General features: G+C 35.5%; 1 protein-coding gene and 3 long non-coding RNA genes across 4 annotated transcripts; 1 reads left to right on the top strand and 3 right to left on the bottom strand.

The window, feature by feature from the left end:
* Positions 1-2,478: 2,478 nt before the first annotated feature.
* Positions 2,479-3,133, top strand: LOC113110473 (uncharacterized). The gene is made up of 3 exons (XR_003293154.1): positions 2,479-2,699; positions 2,894-2,937; positions 3,034-3,133. It is a non-coding gene; the product is annotated as an uncharacterized LOC113110473 (long non-coding RNA).
* A 4,898-nt stretch (positions 3,134-8,031) lies between these two features.
* Positions 8,032-15,322, bottom strand: LOC113110019 (immunoglobulin superfamily member 5-like). Its single transcript, XM_026273997.1, has 9 exons — positions 14,901-15,322; positions 13,950-14,020; positions 13,342-13,650; positions 11,080-11,361; positions 10,666-10,785; positions 10,434-10,461; positions 10,238-10,323; positions 9,866-9,915; positions 8,032-9,226 (listed from the first exon to the last, which is right to left on the bottom strand). Exons 2-9 carry the CDS (start codon positions 13,990-13,992, stop codon positions 9,167-9,169), a joined length of 978 nt encoding a protein of 325 aa, XP_026129782.1. The 5' UTR covers positions 13,993-14,020; positions 14,901-15,322; the 3' UTR covers positions 8,032-9,166.
* A 616-nt stretch (positions 15,323-15,938) lies between these two features.
* Positions 15,939-17,870, bottom strand: LOC113110474 (uncharacterized). Its single transcript, XR_003293155.1, has 3 exons — positions 17,523-17,870; positions 16,230-16,780; positions 15,939-16,116 (listed from the first exon to the last, which is right to left on the bottom strand). It is a non-coding gene; the product is annotated as an uncharacterized LOC113110474 (long non-coding RNA).
* A 6,941-nt stretch (positions 17,871-24,811) lies between these two features.
* LOC113110021 (uncharacterized) lies at positions 24,812-25,448 on the bottom strand. Its single transcript, XR_003293039.1, has 2 exons — positions 25,153-25,448; positions 24,812-25,023 (listed from the first exon to the last, which is right to left on the bottom strand). It is a non-coding gene; the product is annotated as an uncharacterized LOC113110021 (long non-coding RNA).
* Positions 25,449-25,456: the final 8 nt, after the last annotated feature.

Genomic DNA, 25,456 nt, shown 5'->3' on the forward strand with positions numbered 1-25,456 from the left:
AAGACCTAGAGCCTGCCTTGATGAAGAGAACGGTCCTTAATAAGTGTATATCTTAATTAATAATTTGTGTATTAGCATGTGCATTGATTGTGCAATTGTAATGGAGGGGGTGGGGTGCAGTTTTATCCTTCGCTGCAGCATAAGAGCTTGGGGAGAGTTCCTGTTTGCATGCTGCCACCCACAACACAATTTCAAACCGTTTTGGGGCTTGGTGCATCAGATTCACATACAGTCTTTATAATCGCTGAGCAGCGAGTTTGGTTATCACAGATGTTATCATCTCTCTCAACAGATGAGCTCCATTAAACACAAGCTATTCCTCTAGTGCCATGCAGGATTAAAGCAGCTAGAGCAACGCAACTGCCAGATCAGAATTGTGACATTTCTTTCTTTGTTCCTGGAACTCCCATAATATTTTTTATTTGCTGGCTTACTAAATGACAATTGATTGCCTTCCATTAACGTAAGCTGGAAGACCAGTTTTAACAGACATTTTAATGGAGATTGGATATTTTAAAAGCAGTCCATGGTGTTCATGTTGACTCAAATTTGGCCAAACAGGCCTTACAAGCTACTTGTGAATTTTGTGATGTACTGTGTATAAATGGAAAAAAAACATGAACCATTTTATCTTGTTTTTGCATTTCCAGCACTTTAAAGAAATAATTCACACAAAATGAAAATTTGTGGAAAATGTACTCACCCTCAGGTCATCCAAGATGTAGATGAATTTTTCTTCTTTGGAACAGATTTGGAGAAATTTAGCATTTGAGCACTCACCAATTGCAGTGAATGGGTGCCGTCAGGATGACAGCTGATTAAAAAACATCACAATCCACGAGTAATCCATTCAATTAACAATCTTGTGAAGTCAAAAGCTGTGTGTTTGTATGAAACGAAGACATTGTTGAAGTGTTTGTCCAAGTGTTGAGTCTAAAATCCATAATGTTTCCATCAGTGTAAAGTCCACCCCCCCCCCCCCTCTCGTTAATCTCTCACATTTAAAACTGTTTTGAACTGTTTGTCACTTGTAAGTGGTGCCTGATCTGTGCATATTTTGTTGACTTTTCCACTGGTGAAAGAAATATTATGGATAGAGGACTTGAAGTTAAAAAGATTTTAATGATGGTTTTTTTATTCTTAAAAAATGCTGTTTTTTATCTGATGGATTAGAGTCGTGTGAATTACTTGAGGATTAGTTTTATCAGCTGTTTGGACTCTCATTCTGATAGCACCCATTCACTGCAGAGTTTCCATTAGGGAGCAAGTGATGTAATGTTTTTTTTATACTAAAAATAATCATTATTATTAATGTTAAATTTCTCCAAATCCTTTCCGATGATAAACAAACTCTTCTACATCTTGGATGGCCTGAGGGTGTAAAGTTTTAGCAAATGTAATTTTTTTTTTTTTGCTAACCTGTTCCTTTTAATTCAAATCACAGCTCTGCAAAGGTTCACTGCCCTTTTCTTTACATTAGAGGTTTGTGCTCAGGTCTCTGTATCTTTGGTCTTTCTTGAGTAAACCGTGCTGCAGAAAGTCCCTGTTTAATGGCGCTGCCTGGTGTCATATAATGTCTCTGCTGGCCCCGAGCTCTGAATTTGATAATGACCCACACTGCCTCAAAGTTACACTGCAACACTTAAGTAAGATCTGCAGAAACGACTGGCTGTGTTCAAAGCATGCAGTCTCTAGAATTTTCCTGGTTGATGTTGAGTATTTGACAATCCATAACAGTCATCCAGCCAAACCTGACAGCAATAGCACATTACTGTACATATTCAAGGAAATGCTTAATTAAAGTCTACTTCTCGTGATTACTTTTCAGCTATCCATTAGACTGACAAGGCTTTGAGAATGGTTAAGCCTTAATTAAGGCCATTCCTGATAGGCTGTCAATGACCATTAGCAGAATCCTATGAATCATCTCCAATGCACTGCTGGCACAGAAACTGCCTACACTAAGAGCATGAGATAGCGGAGGAGGAGGAGGGGAAACGTTCACTGGCATTGATAGCTTGGCTTATATTATAGTGAACCTACTTATGTCTGAACCCTGTAACTACAGAGGAAACCCCTCTCAGACCTCTGCCCATTGTTATTCTGTCATTGCTTGTGCATATTATATACTGACTAAAAATGCAATCTTATGGCATTTCATAATTACTTTAGGCTTATGTGGATAATTCATAATATACACTCTTATTTCCATATCTTTGTATGATCTGCTTGCAAGATCATGTAAAAATCATGTCAAAAGATGTTAAAAAATTACACAATTTGTGTAACACTTAAATTTACACATTTTGTGTCAATATTAAATAAAAATGTGTAGAAAAGAATAACTTCTTTAACACATTTAGTGTAGTTAAAAAAACAACACAACTTGTGTATTAACACACATTATTTAACACAATATGTAGACCGGACGTCCGTTATTTAAATTAGGTAGTGTGACGTAAGGGCCTTTGAACAGAATCCAGTCAGCCCATAGTTTTTAGTCTTTAATGACAGCGACGTGACATTTCTTTTTACTTCTGTATTGTTGTAAGTAAAATATCGTATTAATATCATAATCGCTACATTATGTTAATCGACTAACCCTCGCGTCAAAACTGCTCGTCAAAACCCCCTTTTTACTACGGAGGAGACGACTCGCGCCATGTCCCGCCGACTGGAATTCTAGCACGATTCCTGAGGTATGTAACTTACTTGAAATCATATTTTACTTACATTTATTAACAAAAGCAATGTTTCCTACTGCTATCTTTTTTAATACCGTTTTAAACGGGCGGGCACAGCGAGATTTTGTGTCAATAACGTTAGCTGTAAGTTAGCACATTAGACAAGCAACTTCACGTTACTGTAAATCAATCAGCTTTCTGTTGGTTAGCGCGGTGAAAAGAAGATGGACCATTTTCTGTGTTCACCATTCAGGTAAGCACTGCAATAAAACTTACACTTAATCATTAATTTATACCAAATCAAGCATTCTTTAGTTTATATTTTAGCATTATTTTGATCTTTTATTAGGCAGAAGACTCTACCATTGCATTCACTGCAGAAAGCTAAATCCTCATTTGGATTCTTCCTCTCTATGGATCTCATCGTCTTTTGACAGGATTTAGGATATGTAAGTATTAAAATTTAAATCTGGTATAATTTAGTTTACAGTTCAGCTGAAATGTTTGTATGTTATTGACAAGCTGCAGAGACAGTTATGGTAAGAGGTGGATCTACATGCTTAATTTGATTCACATTGTATGAAATAACAACTCGTGATATGTTTTCTGACTTGATTCATGCAGTACCATGATGTGCATATTTCAATACTCTCTACGTCTTAATGAATGTGCCTGTGTTTTTTTTATCTTAAAGACCACCCAAAACACCCTAACTGCATAGGAATGCACTAAAAAGCATTCAGAACATGTTAGCAACCACATAACACCATGGTGGTGAGTTTTGTATTGCCAAACACCACTTGTTCTTCAAACAATGTAAATTATATCAGTTATTTTTAAGCATTATAATGAATAATTATCCTACATTATTCAGTGAGGACTTTACATTTGCCTCAATACACATCATGAACTTGCACCTCATTTTGACTTTCATTAGCTGTATGCTGTAATGGAGCGTTCAATTTACAGTGGGCTCATTTGAAGTAAATGGTGATGCTGAATCGCACTGAATTATTACTGGTCTCCCAGAAAGCTTGAAAATTTTTTTAAAAGAGCAAGAGTTGTTCCTCATTCCAAATAACTTCATGGAAACATGTAGAATACAGTTTATATAGGCACTTACTAACTAATGATGCAAATTACTGAATCGAAAAATGGTGGAGTTGTGAACACCGATCTTCAATGCTGACGAGAGAAAGAATTTGATTACAGTATGCCTGCATTTTTATTGGATTAGAAAATGTAGAATAAACTAAAAACGGTTTACATGATGCACTGCATGAATACTAATCGCAAACAGACCATTGAGAACAGTGCAGTTCAGAAATGTAGTCTTTATACGTCAATGGAGCAAATGACAGAAAAGCTGAAATCTATTCATTAAATAAATTTTTGGTTATATACCAAATCTAAATACATTTAACGAGCTTATGAAAATGGATGGATGGGGCTTTGGGATGCATTAGTGATTGTAAGGATGGGATGAGAGCCCACCATTATAGGTCAAATCCCAACCACATTAAGCTCAACATTAAACCTTAATGGAAAAGTTTGCCAAAAAATAAAAATTTGAAGATTTGGAAAAAATGAGCATCACCAGTGGATCCTCTGCAATGAATGAGTGCCATCTGAATGAGAGCCCAAACAGCTAAAAATATTGCAAAGATCTATACAATACTGACAAGACTTCAGTCCATCAATGAATATCTTTTGAAGAGAAAAGCTTTGTGTTTGTAAAACATTTTTCTGTTGCTTACAGTTAAATAATTTGAGTAATGTATCCATAATATTGTTTTCTCTAATAAAAATTGCACCGATCAAGCACTGTTTATAAGCAAAAACAAACAAATCTGTCGGTGGCCAGAAATTATGGTTAATTGATGGACATTTCAATCATATGGAAATTGATGTTTGGACTCTCATTCTGACAGCACCCATTTACTGTAAAGGGTTGATTAAAGGGGTCATATGATGCTGCAAAAAATAACATTATTTTGTGTATTTGGTGTAATGAAATGTGTTTATGCGGTTTAAGTTAAAAACAAAAAGAAACATTTTCCACATATTGTACATTATAGTTTCTCTTCTATACCCACCTTTCTGAAACGCATAGATTTTTACAAGACTCATCAATCTGAAATGGAGCTGAAGATCTTTGCCCGAGCCTGATGGGACCTGACGGATTCGGTCGGGTTTGGGCTTAATTTTATATCATCTTACACTGCGCTCCGGTTTGCGAGGGAAACAGGCGGTCATGTGATGTTTCGATTAACCCAAGAAAGATGCGAAAATGGATGCCGAGTAGGTGAAACGGAGGCTTGCCTTTGGCGATTACATTTTGGTTGCACCAGCAACTTAAACGAAGTCTGAGTTGTGGAAAAGTTTTGACCATAATGAGAATAATGCGTGAATAATGATGCACCATCAGTGAGCGCAAGAACGCGCAGAAGACATCTACAGTGGATTCAATAATTTTCCTCCACAAAAACATGTAGGCTTAGCCTAATCTCTGTGAGTAAAGGTTTTTTAAATGATAACTAAATATTCATTGAGCCTAAAATGAATAATGTGGACAGAGTATTTCCGATAATGTTGGCATTATTCTTTTATTAAATGTCAGCTGCTAGTGGCGAAGCAAATCCGGCGGAGCCTTTAACTTTTTCATTATTGCCAAATACCCATCTTATTAAAAAAAATTATTTTAATTTAATTTGTTAAAAACAACTTGTTTTTATTGGTGCGTTGATCTATCTATAGGCTAAATTGAGCCTATGTCTATTTAGAGTGCTGAGATGTTAAGATGTTACAGAGGACTTATTTTATTTCTTTATTCCAACTTCCAAGTGGTCTAGTCTACATTAGTTATGAATAAATTATGTTAAAACATGTATAAATGACTCATTCTTGACAAAAGGCAAAAGAGCTGTGCGTGTGCGCACATTTGAATAATGTCGGGCTGTAAACGGGTTTGGGCTTTTAAAAAGTTGTCAATCAAAATGTACTTGTCGGGCTCAGGTCCTGTCAGGCCTAACTTTTATGGCCCGATTACAGCTCTAGTTTGAAAAGCGAGGTGTGCTCTGATTGGCCAGCTATCCAGTGTGTTGTGATTTTAGCCAAATACCTTAAGCGCGTGGCGGAAGTGGCTTAAGTCTTTGAAACTTTACAGATCTTCTTTATGCACCAAGAGCTTGTAACACTCCGAAGAGAAAGGAAAAATTTTAATCGCATCATATGACCCCCAAATTTTCATTTCTGTATAAACTATTCTTTAAGGCATTATATGAAAAATCCACAATTGACATAATTTCTCTAATGAATTTTTTCTGCATTGGCCTACTGATCAGCATTGCTTTTTGGCTGGAATTACAAAAATAGCATGTTATTTTAAATAATAGGCAGACAGAAATGGGTCTCAAGTGAGTATGTACCATGCAACCACAACAGAAGCATTTCCATCGGCTTGGTATATATAGAGAGATAAGACAGTTTTGCTACTCTATGGAGGTTTTATTGTGAAAAAATCATAAATCTTTAAAAGCAAGTTTGTGTGCAAAAGTGATATTTCCTCTCTAATCATTAGATCCTAAATTTTGCCTCAGTCCCAGCTGTATATTCTGGCAAGACCACACTGGTGTGTCAATTTTAGTGGTTGCCGTATTTCTGTCTGGTTTTTCTGAAACACAACGGTGGTTCATTAACTCCCGGAGTGCCTTTAGCAAAAGATCCAACTAGATTGTGTATACAAATAAACTGTGGAGTCTAACTGACTTTAATGCTTCTCACATCCATGATCATTTGCTTCAGGAGAATCAGACCAACTGAATTAAGCAGCTATTCTAAGAGTTTGTTAATAGTAGGCCAAGATCTATGGAGAACTTTACACCTACTCGCTTCTCTGATTATTTCATAACATTAACTTTGAAGGTCCATGTTCTCGAAGTGAAAATGATTTTGAAAAAGGTTTGATTTTAATGGCCATTTTATGACTTTATAAGACTATTTCTGACAGTTATTTGAAAGAAATACCACAGTGAATTTAGAGTAGAAAAATATTGGGAATATCTAAATGCAAGAATGCAAAATATCCCAAATAATTCATTTTATGAACTTGCATAACTTAATTTATTAAAAAATGAATTATTATTTATCCAGTAGAGTCACAAATTCTGGTGTTTTGGGTGACGTACCAAAAGAAGTTCCGCAGTATATATATATAGTCGGATTTTTATAACTCCTTTTAATCAGATCAAATGATTAATCGTGATTAATAGCATCCAAAATAGTTGTTTGCATAATGCTTGTGTATTGTGTATATTATGTATATAGAAATACACACACATACAGCATATTTTGTTTAATGCACATACAGCATATTATAGTTTTTGAATATGTTGGCATCAAAATGTGTCAACTCCGAGTGAGTGATTAAACTTATTTTGAAGTCGCGGTGAACAGTTGAGGTTAATAAATTATTTACCTTAAAAATATGATGAAATGGAGCATGCTGAGTTCCCAGATGAATGTTATAATAAATTCAAACTCACAACAATATGCAGAGTTGGAGTTTGAGATGCTCCATCTGAATTATAACGGTTTATGTGCTTCAGCATTTACTGTGAATGGAGCAGCACTGACGTAGATGTGCTATAGCTTATTTAAAAAACCTTGGAATAGCATGTAAATACCATGCTATATAGCAATTATTTAGTGCCATTTTACAGTACATGATTTGCAGCACCATGGTATTCTTTGAAATCACCAGCTGATACCATCACTACAGCAGCGCTTCACCACAGGGTTCTCCATTATATTTTGCTTCTATTAGAATGAAACTGGAAATGTTCCATATCTGTGTCTTGGAGGTAAACAGTGCTGGTTACATAACAGGAAGTTTATTTGGTGTGGTTGTAATGAGTGGGAGAATACCAACTGCTTGGCCAGCTCAGAGCTGGGTGGAGTGAGGCATGAGGAAGAGGAAGACTCCACAGCTTATAACAAGCCACGGGGGAATGGATCCCAGCCTACAGCTGGCCATTAACCCAGCTTTATTTATTTATTTATGAGCATTCATTATTTTTTAAGGGAAAAGATGAAAGAGGACTAATGTTCACACACATCTACTGCAGATCACTTGGATAAGACTGTCAGATGCACACTGCAGCGAGATGTTCTACTAAAGGAATGCTTGAAAAAGAGAATCCGAGCATTTCTGTCTGTTATCTATATGTCTGTTCATTGATTTTAAAATTTCTCCAGCTTTGTGGCTTCTGAAACCATTATTTAAATATCTTGAAAACAGAATAATTAAGTCAACTTGGATGGATGGATGGACTAAAAAACAATAATTGTACAAAAAAAGTGTCGTTTATTACAAAATAATATATGGCCACATACATGTTATCTATATGTCCTTTTCCCTCCAAAAATAAAATATATAGAAACATCCTTAAAATGAAAAACTGACTGAGTAGCTAAAAAAAATTAAAAATTTAATTTAGAATGAAGTATAATACATTCTTCTTATCTCACCTTGGAATTTTCTTGTTTTAAGCATAAAAAGTGAGGTTCATGCTTAAATAATAAATAAAAAAAGGGATGAAAATCATAAAACTGTGGGGGGGGGGGGACAAATCTATTTTGCTATACATTAAAACAGTTTTAAAAACATTTGTTCAAAATTCTTTTCCATTTTATGGATTAAAGTGCCCTTAAAATGCATGAAACACAAGGTCAGATGACTGATTTATGTATTAATAAGGATCACATAGTTCCAGTCCATTTCACGACACTTCATTCTATTATGCCATTTTGGAGTTTAAGTAGTTTCCCTCTGTGGGGAAGTAAAAATCAGTGGTTTAGATGAATTGTTTAATAGCATCCTGCTCTGTGAAGCATGATGCGTCACACAAGATGATCTTCTCTAAACACTTCTGATGTAAAATCTTTGCTTTTAGTTGTAAGTAGCTATAAAACCAGGAAGCAATACTCTCACGGGATGTGTGGTGCCATATGCTGATGATCTTATGATTCTGGAGAAAACGGGAAGATGTTGAATTAAACAAACCTGCTGTGGAAATGCAAGCATCTGATGAATGCGTTATGCACATGCAAGGACTTTAAAATGAGTCATCACTTTTGTCATATTGGTTTATGTAAACAAGTGATTTCCGGCAGATCTTAACCAACCCCTTGACCCCCCTCATTCCGACCACTTTATCTGTTAAAGCCCCAAAACATGCTCTGATGGTGATTATCCACAATGTTCAGTGGGGTCCAAAAGTGAGACCACCAAGAAAATCCTTCCGTGTTCCAATAAATGATCCAGTTGAGGTGAAACAGATCACCATAAGTGCTGATATGAAATCCTTTAGGTTCTCATTTTTCTGTATTTAATCCTAAAATTATGATTTATGTACAAGAGAGAAGAAGCGAGCCAGAACACCTTGGGTTTGTGGAGTCCAACATCTAGACAGATTTAGTCTCTAGAGCATGGTCATGTGGCTGTGGTTACTGTGACCATCATCAAAAAAGTCACCAGGCATCTGAAAAACCAAAGATGTGTATAAGATCTGGAGCATTGACAAATATTCAAGCTTATGAAGTGTATTGAAATATTCAGTTCAACATGAAAGGTGCTCACAACACATTTTACTTCCATTATGTGACATTATAAAAGGGATAGTTCAGGTCCTTGATTCTGATTGGCTGAGCCACCTTTGAAGCTGTTGTAAATTACTCTACAAAACAAACACCTTTGTCTGTTGCTTGGCAACCACTTTGTTGCAAACACAACTGATTCTGAGGAACTCATTGTTTGGTGAAAGAATACTGTTTCTATTAATATCAGTACACTTTATTTGCAACATTTTATTTTAGAAAACCTTACTACGTATATGGAATAACCGTTTTATAAAAGCAATAAGCACCGTGAAGCAATGGTTTACAGTAAATTTATAACCGCTAAAGGGGTTTTAGGAACTCTGCTTTGCATTGTGCCTAACAATGCCCCTGCAACAAAAAAACATCTGTTTTCATTTTGATGAAAGATTATAAAGATCATTTTTCTTTGAAATTGTGTGTACTGATGAATTGTTCAAAACAAGATCATGAATGTGTGTTAAGGAAGTAAATAGGTGAAGTTTTGGTTTCATGTTGGCTTTAAACTGAATTTTAGGTATTACCTGATGTTTGTTAGAGTGGTTTGTGTACCAGACTCTATCAGTGGTGTGTCCTGCAGTAAAGAGAAACACATGATAGTTAATGCTTTCCTGAATCATTACATTAGAAAAGATGTCAGTAAAAGAAATGAAAATGAGAATTCTTTTGTGCAAAAACAATGCCCGTTCAGATTTTTTATTGTGAATGCAATCAATTGCTCTTTTTTTTCCACTTATTTGTATCTTTGAAGTTTTGAAATTTCGGTATTGTCAAGTATTGTCAATTCGGTATTGTCAAGTTATTTTAAATTGTCATTATTACCGTATTTTTGATCAAATAAAAAATGAATATATATAGGATGATACCCCTATGTATGTTTGTTTAGGCATACACACCATCATGCCTGTCTCTATGTCCTCGGTTGTCCCGTCCTCGCACATTTTCTGTGGCAGGCGTCCTATTCTGGGACTGGATTCGTGCCCTGAAACAGGAGTAATAAAGGTTTTGAAATAAATGTTTCCTCAATTACACATTACTGTGCCTTTTCAAGCACTCTTAAATTCAAAAGACACACTGGAGCTCATGTCTCACCTCCTGAGCTCCTCCTGATAGCTTGACTCTATAGAAAAGAGACAAAAAAATGAGCAGTTTACAATTTAACTCCAGAATTACATCAATAATTTAAGAAGCTTGGCTAGTTAGCTAGTTCCAGTTAGCTTAACAACACAATCTGGCTGCAAAAAGCACTTCTCGTGGTATGCACTATTGCAAATAATCTGGCTTGCAATGGAAAAAATTGGGATTCATCATAACAATTACTCACTTTTCTTCCTCCTTTTGCAGAAGAAAAAAATTCCGTAGATGATTAGAAACAACAGAGCCGCAGCACTGAAGGCCACAGTGACCGCGATCAACACCGTCTGGTCTATTTTAGCAAGCTTTACTTGAAAAGAAAGAAATAAAGAAATCATGCTTCCTCTTCATCTTGTGCCAAACAGGACAGCAAAGTTATACAATTAGCTTTAATGATAAAATTAAACTTCATGTGTCTGGATTGGTGTTTGCAGTGCCCTCTAGCTGTTGCTGAAAGTAATTCTTCTGATTTATGGGTGACCCCATTTTAAATTGTTGTGCTAAGTTTAGAATTCTGATTCTGTTTGTGTTTATCCTTAGAATAGAAATTAGAATGTGATCTTCTGTATTTGTTGATCACTTAGAGCATGTTTAATATTCTTACCAACGGTCAGGAAGACTGTGCTGCTGTCCGGTGTGCTCAGGGCTGCTATCTTGACCAGACACTGAACAGAAGAGCTTTTGACGGCAGTGACTGGCAGCGTACAGCTGGAGTTAAACAGGTTTCCCTGTGTTACAGAGCTTGTGTTGCAGGAATATGCCACTCCATCAACAGACCAGGACACGTTGGGTTCAGGAAACCATCCCACGGCCTGACACTGGAACGCCGTCTGAGCGCCTTCCGTTTTAGTCTGATTTCCACCTATGATCCCCACGCTGCCACGTTCTGGAAAAGAACAGCTGAATTATCTCATTGAACGCACACTCTGAGTCTGCCCTAATCACTATGGATTTGAGCGTTTGCTTTAATGACGGTCGGGCCTGTCGTGAAACATGGGCCACTTTAATTAAGAAGTAGATTATTATTGATTATCTGCACTTTGAGATGTAATTGGATAATTTCCCATGGGACAGCAGGACAGGTGAAAGCAGTGTCTTACAGGTGGGGCTGATAACATCTCAGTTTTGGTTTTGCTTTGTGTTGCATTTTGTACTTTTTGTGGTCCATCATAAAAGCACAGACAGATCTTCACTTACACTGCATCAAAGAATGAAGACATTATTTAAATATACATGCTTTGTGGTGCGATACTCTGCTATAGTCTGTGGTTATGTCTACCGCTGATACATTTTCAAGCTGAAATGTCTAATACTAAATAGATTAAAAATAATAATAAGATTTCTGATCAAAATTAAACAAGCAGAAATAGCAATATAATCTCTTGCAGTTAAAGTAAACCTTGTAAACGGTGTAAATATTTGAAGAAAATGTGGATCATGCATCTAACATAACAAAAGCTAAATTAGATTACTTTAAATTTATTTAAAAATCAATTTAAGGAAAAATATAAATCAGTCAAATATTTTTACATTTTAAAATAATTTATTTCTATATATACATATGAGTTCCTTTTGAGATCTTTGACTTGGCAAATCGGCGCATAGTTTGGGACAATGAATGTGAAATTACTAGGGAGTGTGTTTTTTATTTTATTTTATTTTTTTATCTTGTTTTAATTTTGTTGTTGTCTAGGAGAACAATGACTTCTGTTATTTAGCTGATAGATGCTTATTTGGTCCACAAAGGTTGTTTTAGTGCTGATGAGGGCATTAGTTAGTGCAGATGTATTTAAGGAGACAGTCTCTGGGAATGTTCTAGTCTAATTTTACGCTCTGTCATGCATACAATTGCTGTGTAATGCTAAAAGGTTGTAAAACAGATCAGCATATGGATGTATGTGCTGGAACTCATTTAGGCTCAAAGAGGAAGCCTGAAGCTAGAAGGTAGGCGCTGTTGAAGAGTGTAATTTAACATTCAAACCATGACAAAAATCATTAAGGATGAGGCTTTGCACCTGAAAAGCAGTAGTTAACACAGAGCCTTTTAATATACTGACTGTAAACCCAAAGGCAACCTGTACAAAATGCAACCCAAGAATAAACAAGAGACGAACTGAGAGTAAAATAACAAGAGATCAAATCATGCTTTTGCGTTTGTCTGCTTATAATTGTTTAATTATCCTTGCTTAATATTCTGAAAGATTGGATCAAGTGGTTTAAAGAGATCAAGCAGTCCTCATGCAAATAAACTTTTAATTTTCTATCTTCAATTTACTCTTTAAGTTCAGTGTCAGTTTATATATATATATATATATATATATATATATATATATATATATATTTTTTTTTTTTTTGTCTTATGCTCACAAAGGCTGCATTTATTTGATCAAGGACACAATTAAAACACTAACATTGTGAAAAATCACTACAATTTTCAGTAACTATTCTATATTTAAAAATAATTAAAAGTTATATTTCTTCCTGATAATGGAAATATGAATTTTCCATTACTTTGGTTTTTAGTGTTACATGATCCTTCAGAAATCATTCTAATGAGCGGACTTGGCACTCAAGAAAGATTTATTATTATCAATGCTGATGAACAGAAAAGTTTAAAAGCAGCATTTATTTGAAATAGAACTCTTTATAAGGTTTTAAAAGTCTTACTTTTAAATGTTGCATCCCTATTTCATAAGTAAACTTTTGAACGGTCGGTCCTTATATATAATTTTTCATTATCTGCAGCTTTTCTGTCTTGATGAGTTTCTCTCATATACTCTCATATTTCATATATATGTGTTGTCAACACATTTTACGTCATGTGGCATTAACAAGTGGAGATGAATCATGGCAGAACACTGCTCACCTTGTACAGACAGTGTGGCCTTGCTAGCCGCTCCACCCAAAACCTGACAGGTGACTTCACCCGCATCGTCTCTCTGCACGTTGCTAATTGAAAGCTCCCATCTGTAATCTCCAGGTGTGGTGAAGTTTGTGACAGAAACACGATCTGTGCTATTTAACACCCCAGATGCAGAAATGGTAATAACCAGTCGTCCGTTGACCCCCCAGGTCATGACGGATGGGGGCTGATTTGTGCTGCAGTTGAACTGAGCCTTCGAACCACGAAGAACCGCTGCATTCAGAGGCTGTAGCTGCGCCTGACTGGAGGTCACTGCAGGCAACACACACAAGTAACAAATTATTCCAAACAGATGAATATGTTTACATTCAGTTATTCAAAGCATTGTTTCTTGTTTTTTTTTCTCATTGTAAATCATGTTTAAAGTAAATGAGCATTATGGAATATTTTGGGGTATATAAGTTAACTTTACTTAACCATTCATCCATCTGAGACTTGTTTTAAAGATATTTTGCGATAGTTTTACTGGAAAACAAAACTAATATACTTTCTAAGTGTGTGTTTTTGATGCGTGCAGATGCAGAGGACACCCTGATAAAATGAAAACTCACCAGTGGTGACCAGAAGAAAAAGACCCAGTCTAAAAACATACATGTTTCCTCAGTTATCGTCACACCAGCATCTACAGCCACAAAATAAATGCACATCATTGTGAAACAAGGCAGGGCGACTGATGGGACACAACCCTGAAATGATCAGAATGCTCCGTCTATTGTCTTCAAGTGTCTTTGACATGAAAACTGTGTGTATGCTTTCAGACATTCCAGTCATTCGCTCACTGAGTCATTCAAACTATTTCTATTTGATAATCAAACATATTATTAGGCTTTTCTAAATGTTTCTAACATTACTAACATTTCCTAAAATGCTTCTGTATTATATTATGAACTTCAGTATAAAAGAATTATTGGCTTTACACTACTACTCAAAAGTTTGAAATATGAAATTTAACTGAGAAAAATAAAATTATTATTTTTATCGGTCTATATATATATATATATATATATATATATATATATATATATTTATAAAATACAAATTCAGCTGCCAAGGAATCATTTCTCATTTTGTTTTGTTTAGTTAAACTGAAATAAAAATGTATAATATATATATATATATATATATATATATATATATAGACAGATAAAAATAATAATACAAATGACAAAAACAGCACAATTACTCAACTATAACTCAAATTAAAATAACAAATAATATAAATATACCACTTACACCTATAAACACTGATGCTTAGGAAGGCTGCATTTATTTGATCAAAAATACAGTATACATTAATACTGTGAAATGTGAAATTTGGAAGAACTTAAAATGTAATGTATTCATGTGAGTTATTTTTATTATTTACTTATTTTGAATTAATATTCTAATTTAAAAATTAACATACATAGAACATAGACCGGTACTAGCTTTCAGATTTTAACACATATGTTCTTTTTGTGAACTTAAATGTTATTATAATAAGATCCTGAATAACAGCTTACCTCATAAAAGTCCATTAATCGAGAAACAATCCCAAGTCTTCCTTCATCAGATCATCTGTATCACCTGTCAGCCTACAGAAAGGCCAGAGTTCAGCTGGTTTCCTGTCATGTTGCATATCTCTGCAGATCTTGTGAGGATTTGACGTCACACTGACATGTCAAACAAGGTGGCCTGTCTATCAAAAGATTACTTTTGGAGCACATAACCCGTGAACCATCTGTTAAGGTTCACATAAGACTGTGCTTGAAAGTATTCGATTCAAATTTGAAAGACACACCCAGTTTCACCAAAAAAAAAAAAAAAAACAGTTGATAATGTCAACAGCAGTCATTCCTGGAGCTCAGCTGATCGATATATATCAAATCTCTACCACTGTATCTGTACAAAGCCACTTCTACAGGCGATGTTCACTTTCTGAAGGTGTACCGACATTAAGCCTTCCAGAAAATCTAGGGTTATTGAGCAAATCAACTGCAAGTACAGTGTACACAGAAGGATGTACGCAAACAGGTTATGTTCTATTATATTCCGTTTATACACAAAACCCATGAGCTGTGGTTCCTGGAAACATTGTATTTGGTTTCACCCACTACAGAGAATACAAATGATATTGAGTCAACTTTGAGATGACTAGGTTTGTGCTACCAACTACTCAGTCACAGGCGTAAAACAAACCAAACCCTTACGTGGAATGCACGAAGGTGAGAAACATACTTCTAAAAGGCTTTATTCAAAGTTACTTACAAAGCATTCAAGCTATACATCTGTACTGCTTTGAGTTTTCCTGAGAATCAAATCGATCACCACTGCGTTACCAGTTGCTGTTATTTTTATTTATTTATTTTTTCTGTGAAAAAAAAAGAAGCTTTTTTTGTGAACTGTAAAATTCCTTGATTATTAAAACGTAGAAATATTTGTTTAAATAAAAGTAAAGAAAGTATCCTTTAAAGGATAAATTTGCTTGAAGCAAAACTGGGTAAAATATTCAACATTGATTTCAAATATTTACATAAATCTTAAACAAAATGTATGCTTAAAACAAGAAAATTTGCCGGTGGAATAAATCACGTAAATTATTAGAAGCACTGATATTTGCTGTGCCAAAACCATGTGACCTAAGGAAACCTGTCACTAGATGATATTTTCATGACACATATTTAACTTGTCTGATATGGTGACCCTGCTGTATCTGTTCACGTCAGACTAAACTGGTTTCTAGAGAGTAAAAAAAAAAAAAAAAAACAGAAGATTAGACATCACCAGAATGAATTTGAATAACATTAAAGCAATTCTCTGTTAAAATAAGGAGGATAATGGATTTCTGTAACCTTTAATGCTGTATTCTGTATTCGGTGACCCTGCTGTATCTGTTCACAAAATACTGGAAGTTAGAAATCACCAGAGGGAATGTGCGTAGCATTAAAGCCATTCTATAATAGAGGGAGGGAACAGATTTTGGTGTCCTCTAATGTTGTGTTGTTGAATTTGGTGACTCTGCTGTATATCTGCAGCTGTTCACATCAGACCAAAATATTTTCTAGGATATAGAGGCAGATAGACATCACCAGACTGAATCTGGATAACATTAGAGCTATTCACTGTGAAAAAGATGGTGGGAACAGATTTCATTAACCTGGTATGCTCCCTTGTTGGATTTGGTAACCTGTTGTATCTATGTCTGTTCACATCAGACCAAAATGCTTTATAGAGCATGAAACAGAGGAGGTTAGACATCACCAGGATGTATTTGGGTAACATTACAACCACTCTTTGTGAAACCGAGTGGTGTAACAAACTTTGGTAACCTGTTATGCTGCTTTGACTGATTCGATGACACTTCTGTATATCTGCAGCTGTTTACATCAGACCAGAATGTGTTCTAGGAAATAAAACCGAGAAGGTTAGACATCACCAGAGTGAAACTGGGTAACATTCAAGCCATTCTGTTTGAATATGTAAAGAATGTTGGTAAGCTGTTATGCTGCCTTGATGGCCCTGCTGTATCTCTGTCTGTTCCTATCAGATCAAACTGCTTTCGGTCAGACATCACCAGAAAACAATATGCGTAACATTAAAGCCATTATGAATGAAATATAGCGACAGGACTCGGGCAGCTTGTCTAAAAAGATTAAGTAAATGAACCTGTTTTACAGCATCACTCACTCAACAAAGCTGTACTCCATCGCACTTCAACGATAATACCAAAGAATTTGATGCACAAACAACAGGCGTGTTCTAGCACGAAAATTACCTCTAGTCACAGATTTAGACACGATATTTGTGATTCTGTCAAAATATATATTGAATTAAAAATCTGTATTGAACACACATAACGTGTACCACTTGACTACACAGTCCTATACAACAAACACACAAAACATAGGAACGTCTTGCCCCATGAACAGACACATAGGATATAAAATGAATGTATAGACATAGGCTAATAAAATAAATAAATAAAACAATAAATAAATGAATAACTAGGTAATGCTAATAAATTGATAACAGCAATTAGTTTCATAATATATATTTTATACCATCCACCATGTATATTTTTAAATATTTCCTTAAAAGAAACAATCTTTGGGTTGCCTTCTTATAAATGTAATCTATGTGCTCACCAAAATTTAGGTTGCAATCTAGGATAATCCCTAGATATTTAAAACTAGGGCGGGAGTGAGTTAATGCAGAGCGGAGGGGGCAGGTGTGCATCAGCCAGCAGGGGGCAGGAGTGAGACTTCCTTTATTAGTATTGAGTGTGAGCTGCACCTGTGGAGAGCCAGAGACTGCAGGTCACACATTTGATTAGAGTCAATGGGAGGGAGGGAAACCACACAAGGTCAAAGACAAAGGCTACATGCATGTGGGCAACCGGGGGACAGGGGGACTTACTATAATAGGTGACATGGAATTATTATTTTTAGCCATTTTCCATTAGTTCCCTTTAGTTTTTCCTTAAACTTTGAAAGAATAAACTTGAATGCAAGCTAAATGTAATGTTTTGCAATGTTTTTTTTTTATTATTATTATAGGTAAACATTATTATTTAATGCAGTTAGTTGAACTTAAGAGCTTTAGGCCAAAGTAGAACTGAAGTAACTATATCTTTAAATGTAAGTTCGCAGTTGCTTATTGTCTTTGAAATCTGGTTAAAGTATAACGCCAACTGTACTGACAACGTGAGGTAAACTAAAATATACATTAAAGTCATTTTTATTTAAATCAACAATTTAAATATAGTTGTTTAAACATTTGTAATGATTAATCTGCAATTTAGTACATTTAAAATATGTTAGCCTTAAATGTAATATCAAATTATAATTAACTACATGTGCTTTATTACATTGGTCAACATGATTAAAACATGATTTAAAATGTATTATAAAGTAAAACGTTTAATTAGACATTATTACAATGTGTGTGTTAAACACAGTCATGAAAGTTCATTCTCTTTATGTACACTTCAGTGGCCTTATATTATATTATTTTGAAATGTATAGTATTATGTTATCTGCAAGTACAGTTGTTTAAAATGTACTTTCAAAACCTGAAGTACTTTAAGTGCACACTCAATACAGTTAAGTTGTACTTATTTTTCACAAGAGATGGTAATACAAGAGTAATAGCATGTTTTTCTATTGGTTGTACCTGTTTTGTGGTAATTTCATGTTATACTTTGAAGTACACTGAAGCAGGGTTTTAAAGGAATCATATGACGCTTTTTTAAAGATCATTATTTGGTGTAACCGAATATGTGGACATGCTTTAATGTTCAAAAAACACATTATTTTTCAAATACTGTACATTATTGTAGGTCCTCTATGCCCACCCTCTCTCAAATGCATCGTTTTCTACAAAGTCTTTCTTCAACATTAACTGCGGTTACTGAAACCACCTTCTTTCTTTGCATGAACATTTGGGCAGCATTACGTAAATATTTCCACATAGTGACGTAGACACAGGCAGAGTCTGAACTTTGATAAAGAATATCTCTTTGGATTTGAGACTTTAGTCTTTGCAACTCTACAGATTTTCTTTATGAACCAAGAGCTTGTTACACTCCAAAGAGAAATGAAAAATTGATACAAAATTGTACCATTGTATAAGCATTTGATACCATGACATGCCACATTACAAAACAAAGATTTTTTCGGAAAGCTGCATAAGAAAAAAAAAAATACTGAACAGTGACCTTTGTAACCTTGCTGTTGCACTGCAGTTTTTCCTCTTGAGCTCCTTGGTTTTTTTGCACCAGTGAATCGGGCTGCTTCATTCAGCAAAACAGAAGCAGGTTTGGCACAGGGACCCCAGTAGAGGTGTCCTGGGGTTTGAGGTGCAGGTTTGGGAAGGTGTGACCTTACCGGGTCCTTCTCAAACAATTATTTTCTGGCTTGCAAAATGCTTACGTTTTCTCCCAGCTAATGGAAAGTATTCATTAATATTTTAATACTATTATGTTTCATATGACATCATTAATCAATGCAACACTGATACTGTATGTAAGCAGAAAGAGTGCAATATTTTTATAAAGTGGGGAATATTTAAACAACCTACCTTTATATAGTTGTTTGTTTTCTCTCCTGTGATCTTTGGCCTAGGAATTCATTTTCCACAACTTTTTGTATTTTAAAAATATTAGTATTTATTAATTTATTTTATTATTATATATTTATTATATATTAATTTATTATTATTAATTGATTTTGCTTGACTTATTTGCGTTATTGTAAGATCTGCTCTAATATTTATTGGTCATAATGCTCACTTGATGTTGGAAAAGTTAAGTGCAATATAAAATCAAATAATAATAATAGATTATTAAATACCAGTGCATGCACTTTCTGAAATAATAATAATATTTTAGCATAACAATATAGGGTTGAACAACATTATTTAATAAAGTGTAATATTGTGAAATTACGCTTTTTATATGAGATTACTTGAATATTTTACATGTTTTTCATGACTCAAGTATTACTATTTTGTCACCATACTTTTAAACCAACGCTACAGTCTTAGGTCAGTGCCATGAAGCCTTAAACATTTTTTTATGGTTGTTGAATATGTTTAATGTAAAATTATTTGGTACTTCTTTCCAGTAAAATAGAGTTAGTAAATCCTGTAATGTGGCTGAGAATTGCATAAATCTGTCAAATTAATGTGTAAACTCCAAACACTTACAGTTTCTTGCAAAACATTTGCCTTTATCGCCTTCTAGTGGTGGAATTCACTCTTACATGTAAAAGGTAGTACATAAAACATTAGAAAATGGCGCTTTTCTGTCGGGAAAAAGCAGCAGTGTGTTAAGCACTAGGGCAATAAAATTCAAATAAAGCAAGAACGAGAAAAAAAAAAACGAAGTCAGTTCAAGGGGGCTTCATGAGATTTGCCTTTCATGACATTTCTGTCTGTATTTGAGGATTATTGTGAAATTGATGTATTAGAATATATAATTAAATCACTTTTGGAGGCCGACTGGGGGATGTTGTGGATCTTATAAACAAACAGCAGCATTTAAGCAATAAAGACCTTCAGTGCTGCGACCAGGAAATACTGTATAGGGTGGGGGAGGGACTGAGCCCTCAAGAGGCTCTCAGGCCGGCCCTGACCATGTTTTAAGGCACTAATACCACTACAGGGTCTTTTTAAATCCACCAAGTGTCCCCCATTATCATCTAAAGTTACTGACTTTCAAAATTCCCATATTAATCTCTTTACTTCACCCTTGATTAAACCAGTTGTGTTTTCACTGCAGTTTGAGACAATAAGCTTCATCACAAAAGAAAAGTTGGTCAGCCGTAAAGCCATCTGAGACGCACTTCTAGGAAATCTGTTAAGCAAGTCTGTTGATAGGTTAAAGTGATACTTGGTTCCAGCTGGTTCCTGAGCTTTACTGTACATCAATCTCCAACATGTGGTGGCCTCTGTTGACAACAGTAGTATTGTGTGTAGTGTGCATAATGTCCACAAAATACACAGTTTTATGATTTTAAGCTGACTGGATCATACGAATAGACATATTATTGATAGATGGTGTATCTTAAAATGTAAAAAGTAATATGTTTGCAAAAATGTAGCTTTTATGTAAGGTTCAGTTCTCATGAAATGTATACCGAGAATGCACTGGATGAAAGCATCTGCATGCTAAATGTATTGTATATTATACACCGTGAGCAAAGTGTTCCACTAGAAGTGTAATGTAGGTTTCCACTAGAAAATGTAATAAAAGATAGGAAAAGGTGCATGTACAGAAAAAACAACAACAACATCAACAACACTTTAACCCCAAAATATCAATGAAACACACTGTCTATTTCCAGATAACAAGTCCGTACCAGACTGGCGAGGAGCTCTGTGTGCTCCCCTCTCACTGACCCCTGCTGCATCACCATTACTCTGGGTCTAATCTGGGCTTTACGTGCACGTCCAGATGGGCAGGCAGCCATTCGCTTGAGGAGAAATCCACTTACTGATCCATATAGTCACTAGGTTACACTTGCACTTCCAAAATGAGTGAGTTCACTAGAGCCTTCTGTGCTCGTAGCCAATCCTGCTAGAGCACATCAGTAAAGCTTTTCTGAACTAGTTTAATCTCGATGTTTGCATAATAACATTGCTGTACGTTTTATTAAGCCAGATCACACTGCATCAACCTCCGCTAAAACCTTTTCTAGTCTACTACTGGCAGGATTTTAGATGGCACCACAATTATGGTTTACATTTTTAGCATTCACCATCATCATCTTCTGCGTGCCTGTGCAGGTCTGGGTTTGACTGGAGCCAAATAGATATGTTCAAACCAAATCAAAGCTGAGGTCTGGTAGATTTACTATGAAATGGGTCTTAATTAAAAGCCTGTGGTCAGAATATATAATGATAAAGAGGGTAATATGAAGGCGGTGGAATGATAAGATGTTGTGGCAGATGGTTGGACAGAACCACAGGAAGTGCTGCCCCTCAAAGAGGCTTTTGTTCAAGCTACTGGAAATACCTCAAGGTGACCTGGGTATCTTAATCTCACTCATCAAACGCATCCCACTGTAAATCTATTCATGCTGATCCTCACAATGCATCTTTCAACTTTACAGAATAACAAATGACTTCCTTGCTAAAATGTACCATGATAACATTAATTTTAAACTAAAACATAGTTATGTGGCGACGTAGCATTGGCCACCACAACATCAATAAAACAGATAAAAAAAGAAAGCAGAAAAAATAGAGGAAAGGAGGGACAAGATTGACTTGGGCGTCAACTCTTTTGACTCTGGTTTTTATGCAAACACCCAAAACACCCCAGCAACCACAGAGCAACGACCCAACCCAACCACTTGAAACCACTTATAGCAACAACATAACAACACACTAAAAACCACCTACACTTAAGCAAATTCATAGCAACAACCTACAAAACACCCAGAATACCTCAACAACCACATAACAACACTATAAAATCTACGTACACCTTAACAAATGCTTAGCGACAACCTATAAAACACCCAGAATACCTCAACAACCACATAACAACACACTAAATAACACTCACACTCAGCAAATGCATAGCAACATCATAGAAACAGCCAGAACACCTCAACAACCACAGAACAGCACATTAAAAACAAATGTATAACAACACCCTAGAAACCAAGCAGAACACCTCAACAACCACATAACAACACACTAAAAACACTCAAACTCTAGTAAATGCATAGTGGCGCCCTACAAACCACCCAAAACACATCAACAACCACACTAAAAAACACTTTCACGCATAGCAACACCCTAGAAACTAACCAGAACACCTCAACAACCACACTAAAAAACACTTTCATGCATAGCAACACCCTAGAAACTAACCAGAACACCTCAACAATCACATAGCAACACACTAAAAACATTCACACACTAGCAAATGCATAGCAACAACCTAGAAACAATTAAGAACATCTCAACAACCACACCTAAACTAGCAAATGCATAGCAACAACCTAGAAACCAGAACACCTCAACAATCACATAACAACACACTAAAAACACTCAAACTCTAGCAAATGCTTAGAGACACCCTAGAAACCACTAAAAACATCTCAACAACCACATAACAACACACTAAAAACACTCAAACTCTAGCAAATGCTTAGCAACACCCTAGAAACTAACCAGAACAGTCTAGATACCACATAGAAAATTCAATTCAGAATACCGTTGCATATGCAAAGCAATATCATGAAGTGTTTTCAGTTATGTACACATATAATAAGCAACCCAAATGAGAAACATTGGAATTCTTTGTAAGCAAATGCACAGATTTGCAGTATGTGTTTAGCATGTGAAATAAACCAAACACTGAGGACATTCAGATGGTGCTCATGAGTTGTAAGGACCTCATTGTGTTGTGTGTTTTCTCAGTGACGTGATCACACATGCACAATGATCTCACTCTCACATGTATGTTTAGTTAGTGGCTTTGTAATCGTGCGTGGCTCAGATCACTTCAGTGCCCCTTTCCTTCCTGTCTCAACTGAAGTTTAAGGATGGCAACAGTCCTCAAATGTGACCTGTTATCTGAAACTCGACAGCCACACCTACTACACACACCCACCCACCCCTGTCCCAGTCCTGCAGGAACATACAGACATGGGAGAACTTCACAAGCAGGACTTTCCCGCCTGAAAGAGCTGAAGGGGATTTAATGTTTTCATGGGGGAGGGGACTGACGAGGAGGGACTTGCTATGATCTGGTTGTGAAATCGTAAGAGTCTGGATAAGGAGATAAAGCAGTGTGGTTGAAGACATGACTGATCATGATATGGACCACGAACCACAGGAGCCTCTAATATGAGGACCTGAGACATAAACGTTCCATGTATAACTGAAAAGGCTTAATGGACACATATCATAGGATAACTTTTTAAGGTCAAAAAATCACTTTTTATACAATATTAATGTAGAACTAACTATTTATGTACTGGTATTGTAGAGAGACCTTCACAAGAAAAATCTGTTGTGTAACTTCAAGACTTTTATAAGGCTACTATATCTTGAGTTTGCTCTAAGGAACCATTAAGAATCTTTGTTTTGTTTTTTTTTAAGTATGTGATCACACCAAGCTGTTTAACAGTTTAGATAATACGCTATGACAGATTTCAGAGCACCATTTATTGAAAAGTGTAACCTAGGTTATGTCACCTAGCAAAACATAACATCTGCATGTGATATTCAGAATTAGGGAGATTATAATATTTACATTTGAAAAACATATAGCTACTTAATATATAACATATTGTTATAACATACTGTGTTAGGCTAACTGAGACTTGTTATATCACTTATATATCACTGCTCTTTTTGTTTTTTTGATTGCTTCCACTGTCCTCATCTGTAAGTCGCTTTGGATAAAAGCGTCTGCTAAATGAATAAATGTAAATAACATACTACTTAACATACTATACTATTACTTAATATATCATTAGTATGCTACTTAAAAAATGCATACATAATTCTTCCAAAAGATTTAATAAATGTGACCAAATTGAGGATTTAGCATTCTTTTTTGTTTGCTTGTTTTTTGAGCTATGGAAATATCCAAGGATTTTTACAATTCGTTACATTTCCATCACTTTCCAAGTCTTGAAATCACCATTTTAAGAATTGTCTTCATGTCTACCTTTCTGTGTTTTTTCCCTATGAATATATGATTTTTTTCCCTATTAATTTAGTCCTTATTGTTTGTCAAAATGCTGTGTTCTGGTTCTTTTATTTCCTTCCATGTGTGTAAGCACAATCTTGGCCTTATGTTCTGTGATATTTATAAATCCAAGTGTTGGATTTTTTTTTTTACTTATTAACATTTACATATTTTTCAAACTGAAAGCAAAAACAAAATACCTAAACAAATGATTTAAAAATGCACTGGAGAAATGCAACTAGATTTATTTTGCACCATTTTAGCGTTGTCGATTCAGCAACGGCTACATTTTGTTGGTGAGACACAAGTGAAATATTTTCTGTGCACAGTCGCCATTTTCTCCTGCAAAACCTTTGCACGCACACGGGGGCTTTAAAAGCCCAGCAGCTCCGAGGTCCGTTTCAAATCCTGCTCCTAAAATAACTCGCACACATCTGGAAGCCATAGCGGGGAAAAAAAGAATTAGATTGCGCAATATTTATGATCTAATCGTACGGAAATTAAAAATGGGTATTTGACTAACATTTAAAATCAAAAACACAACCAACAAAATCTCCCTTTACCAGCTCTTAATCATTGCAGAAAATAAATAATCCAACTGATTGGCATGCAAAAGTGTCCACACGGGTATCTTGCTATGATTTGAAAATGTGCAGTGAGTCTCCGCAGGCCAATCACCGGAGCACAAGGCGGAGAGACGGATTTAATAATCCTACTACGGCGAAAACGTGTCTTATGAATATTAAATGTACAAAATTTGATTGGCTTACAGGCAGTCGTTGGCAAGGGGACGCTAGTCTGCTAGCCAATGAACGAATCCTACTATCGGCATGGCATGGCTCATGAATATTAATCAGAGTAGGTGAC

The sequence above is a fragment of the Carassius auratus genome, chromosome 10 (genome assembly GCF_003368295.1).
Source record: "Carassius auratus strain Wakin chromosome 10, ASM336829v1, whole genome shotgun sequence".
Classification (NCBI taxonomy): Eukaryota; Metazoa; Chordata; class Actinopteri; order Cypriniformes; family Cyprinidae; genus Carassius; species Carassius auratus.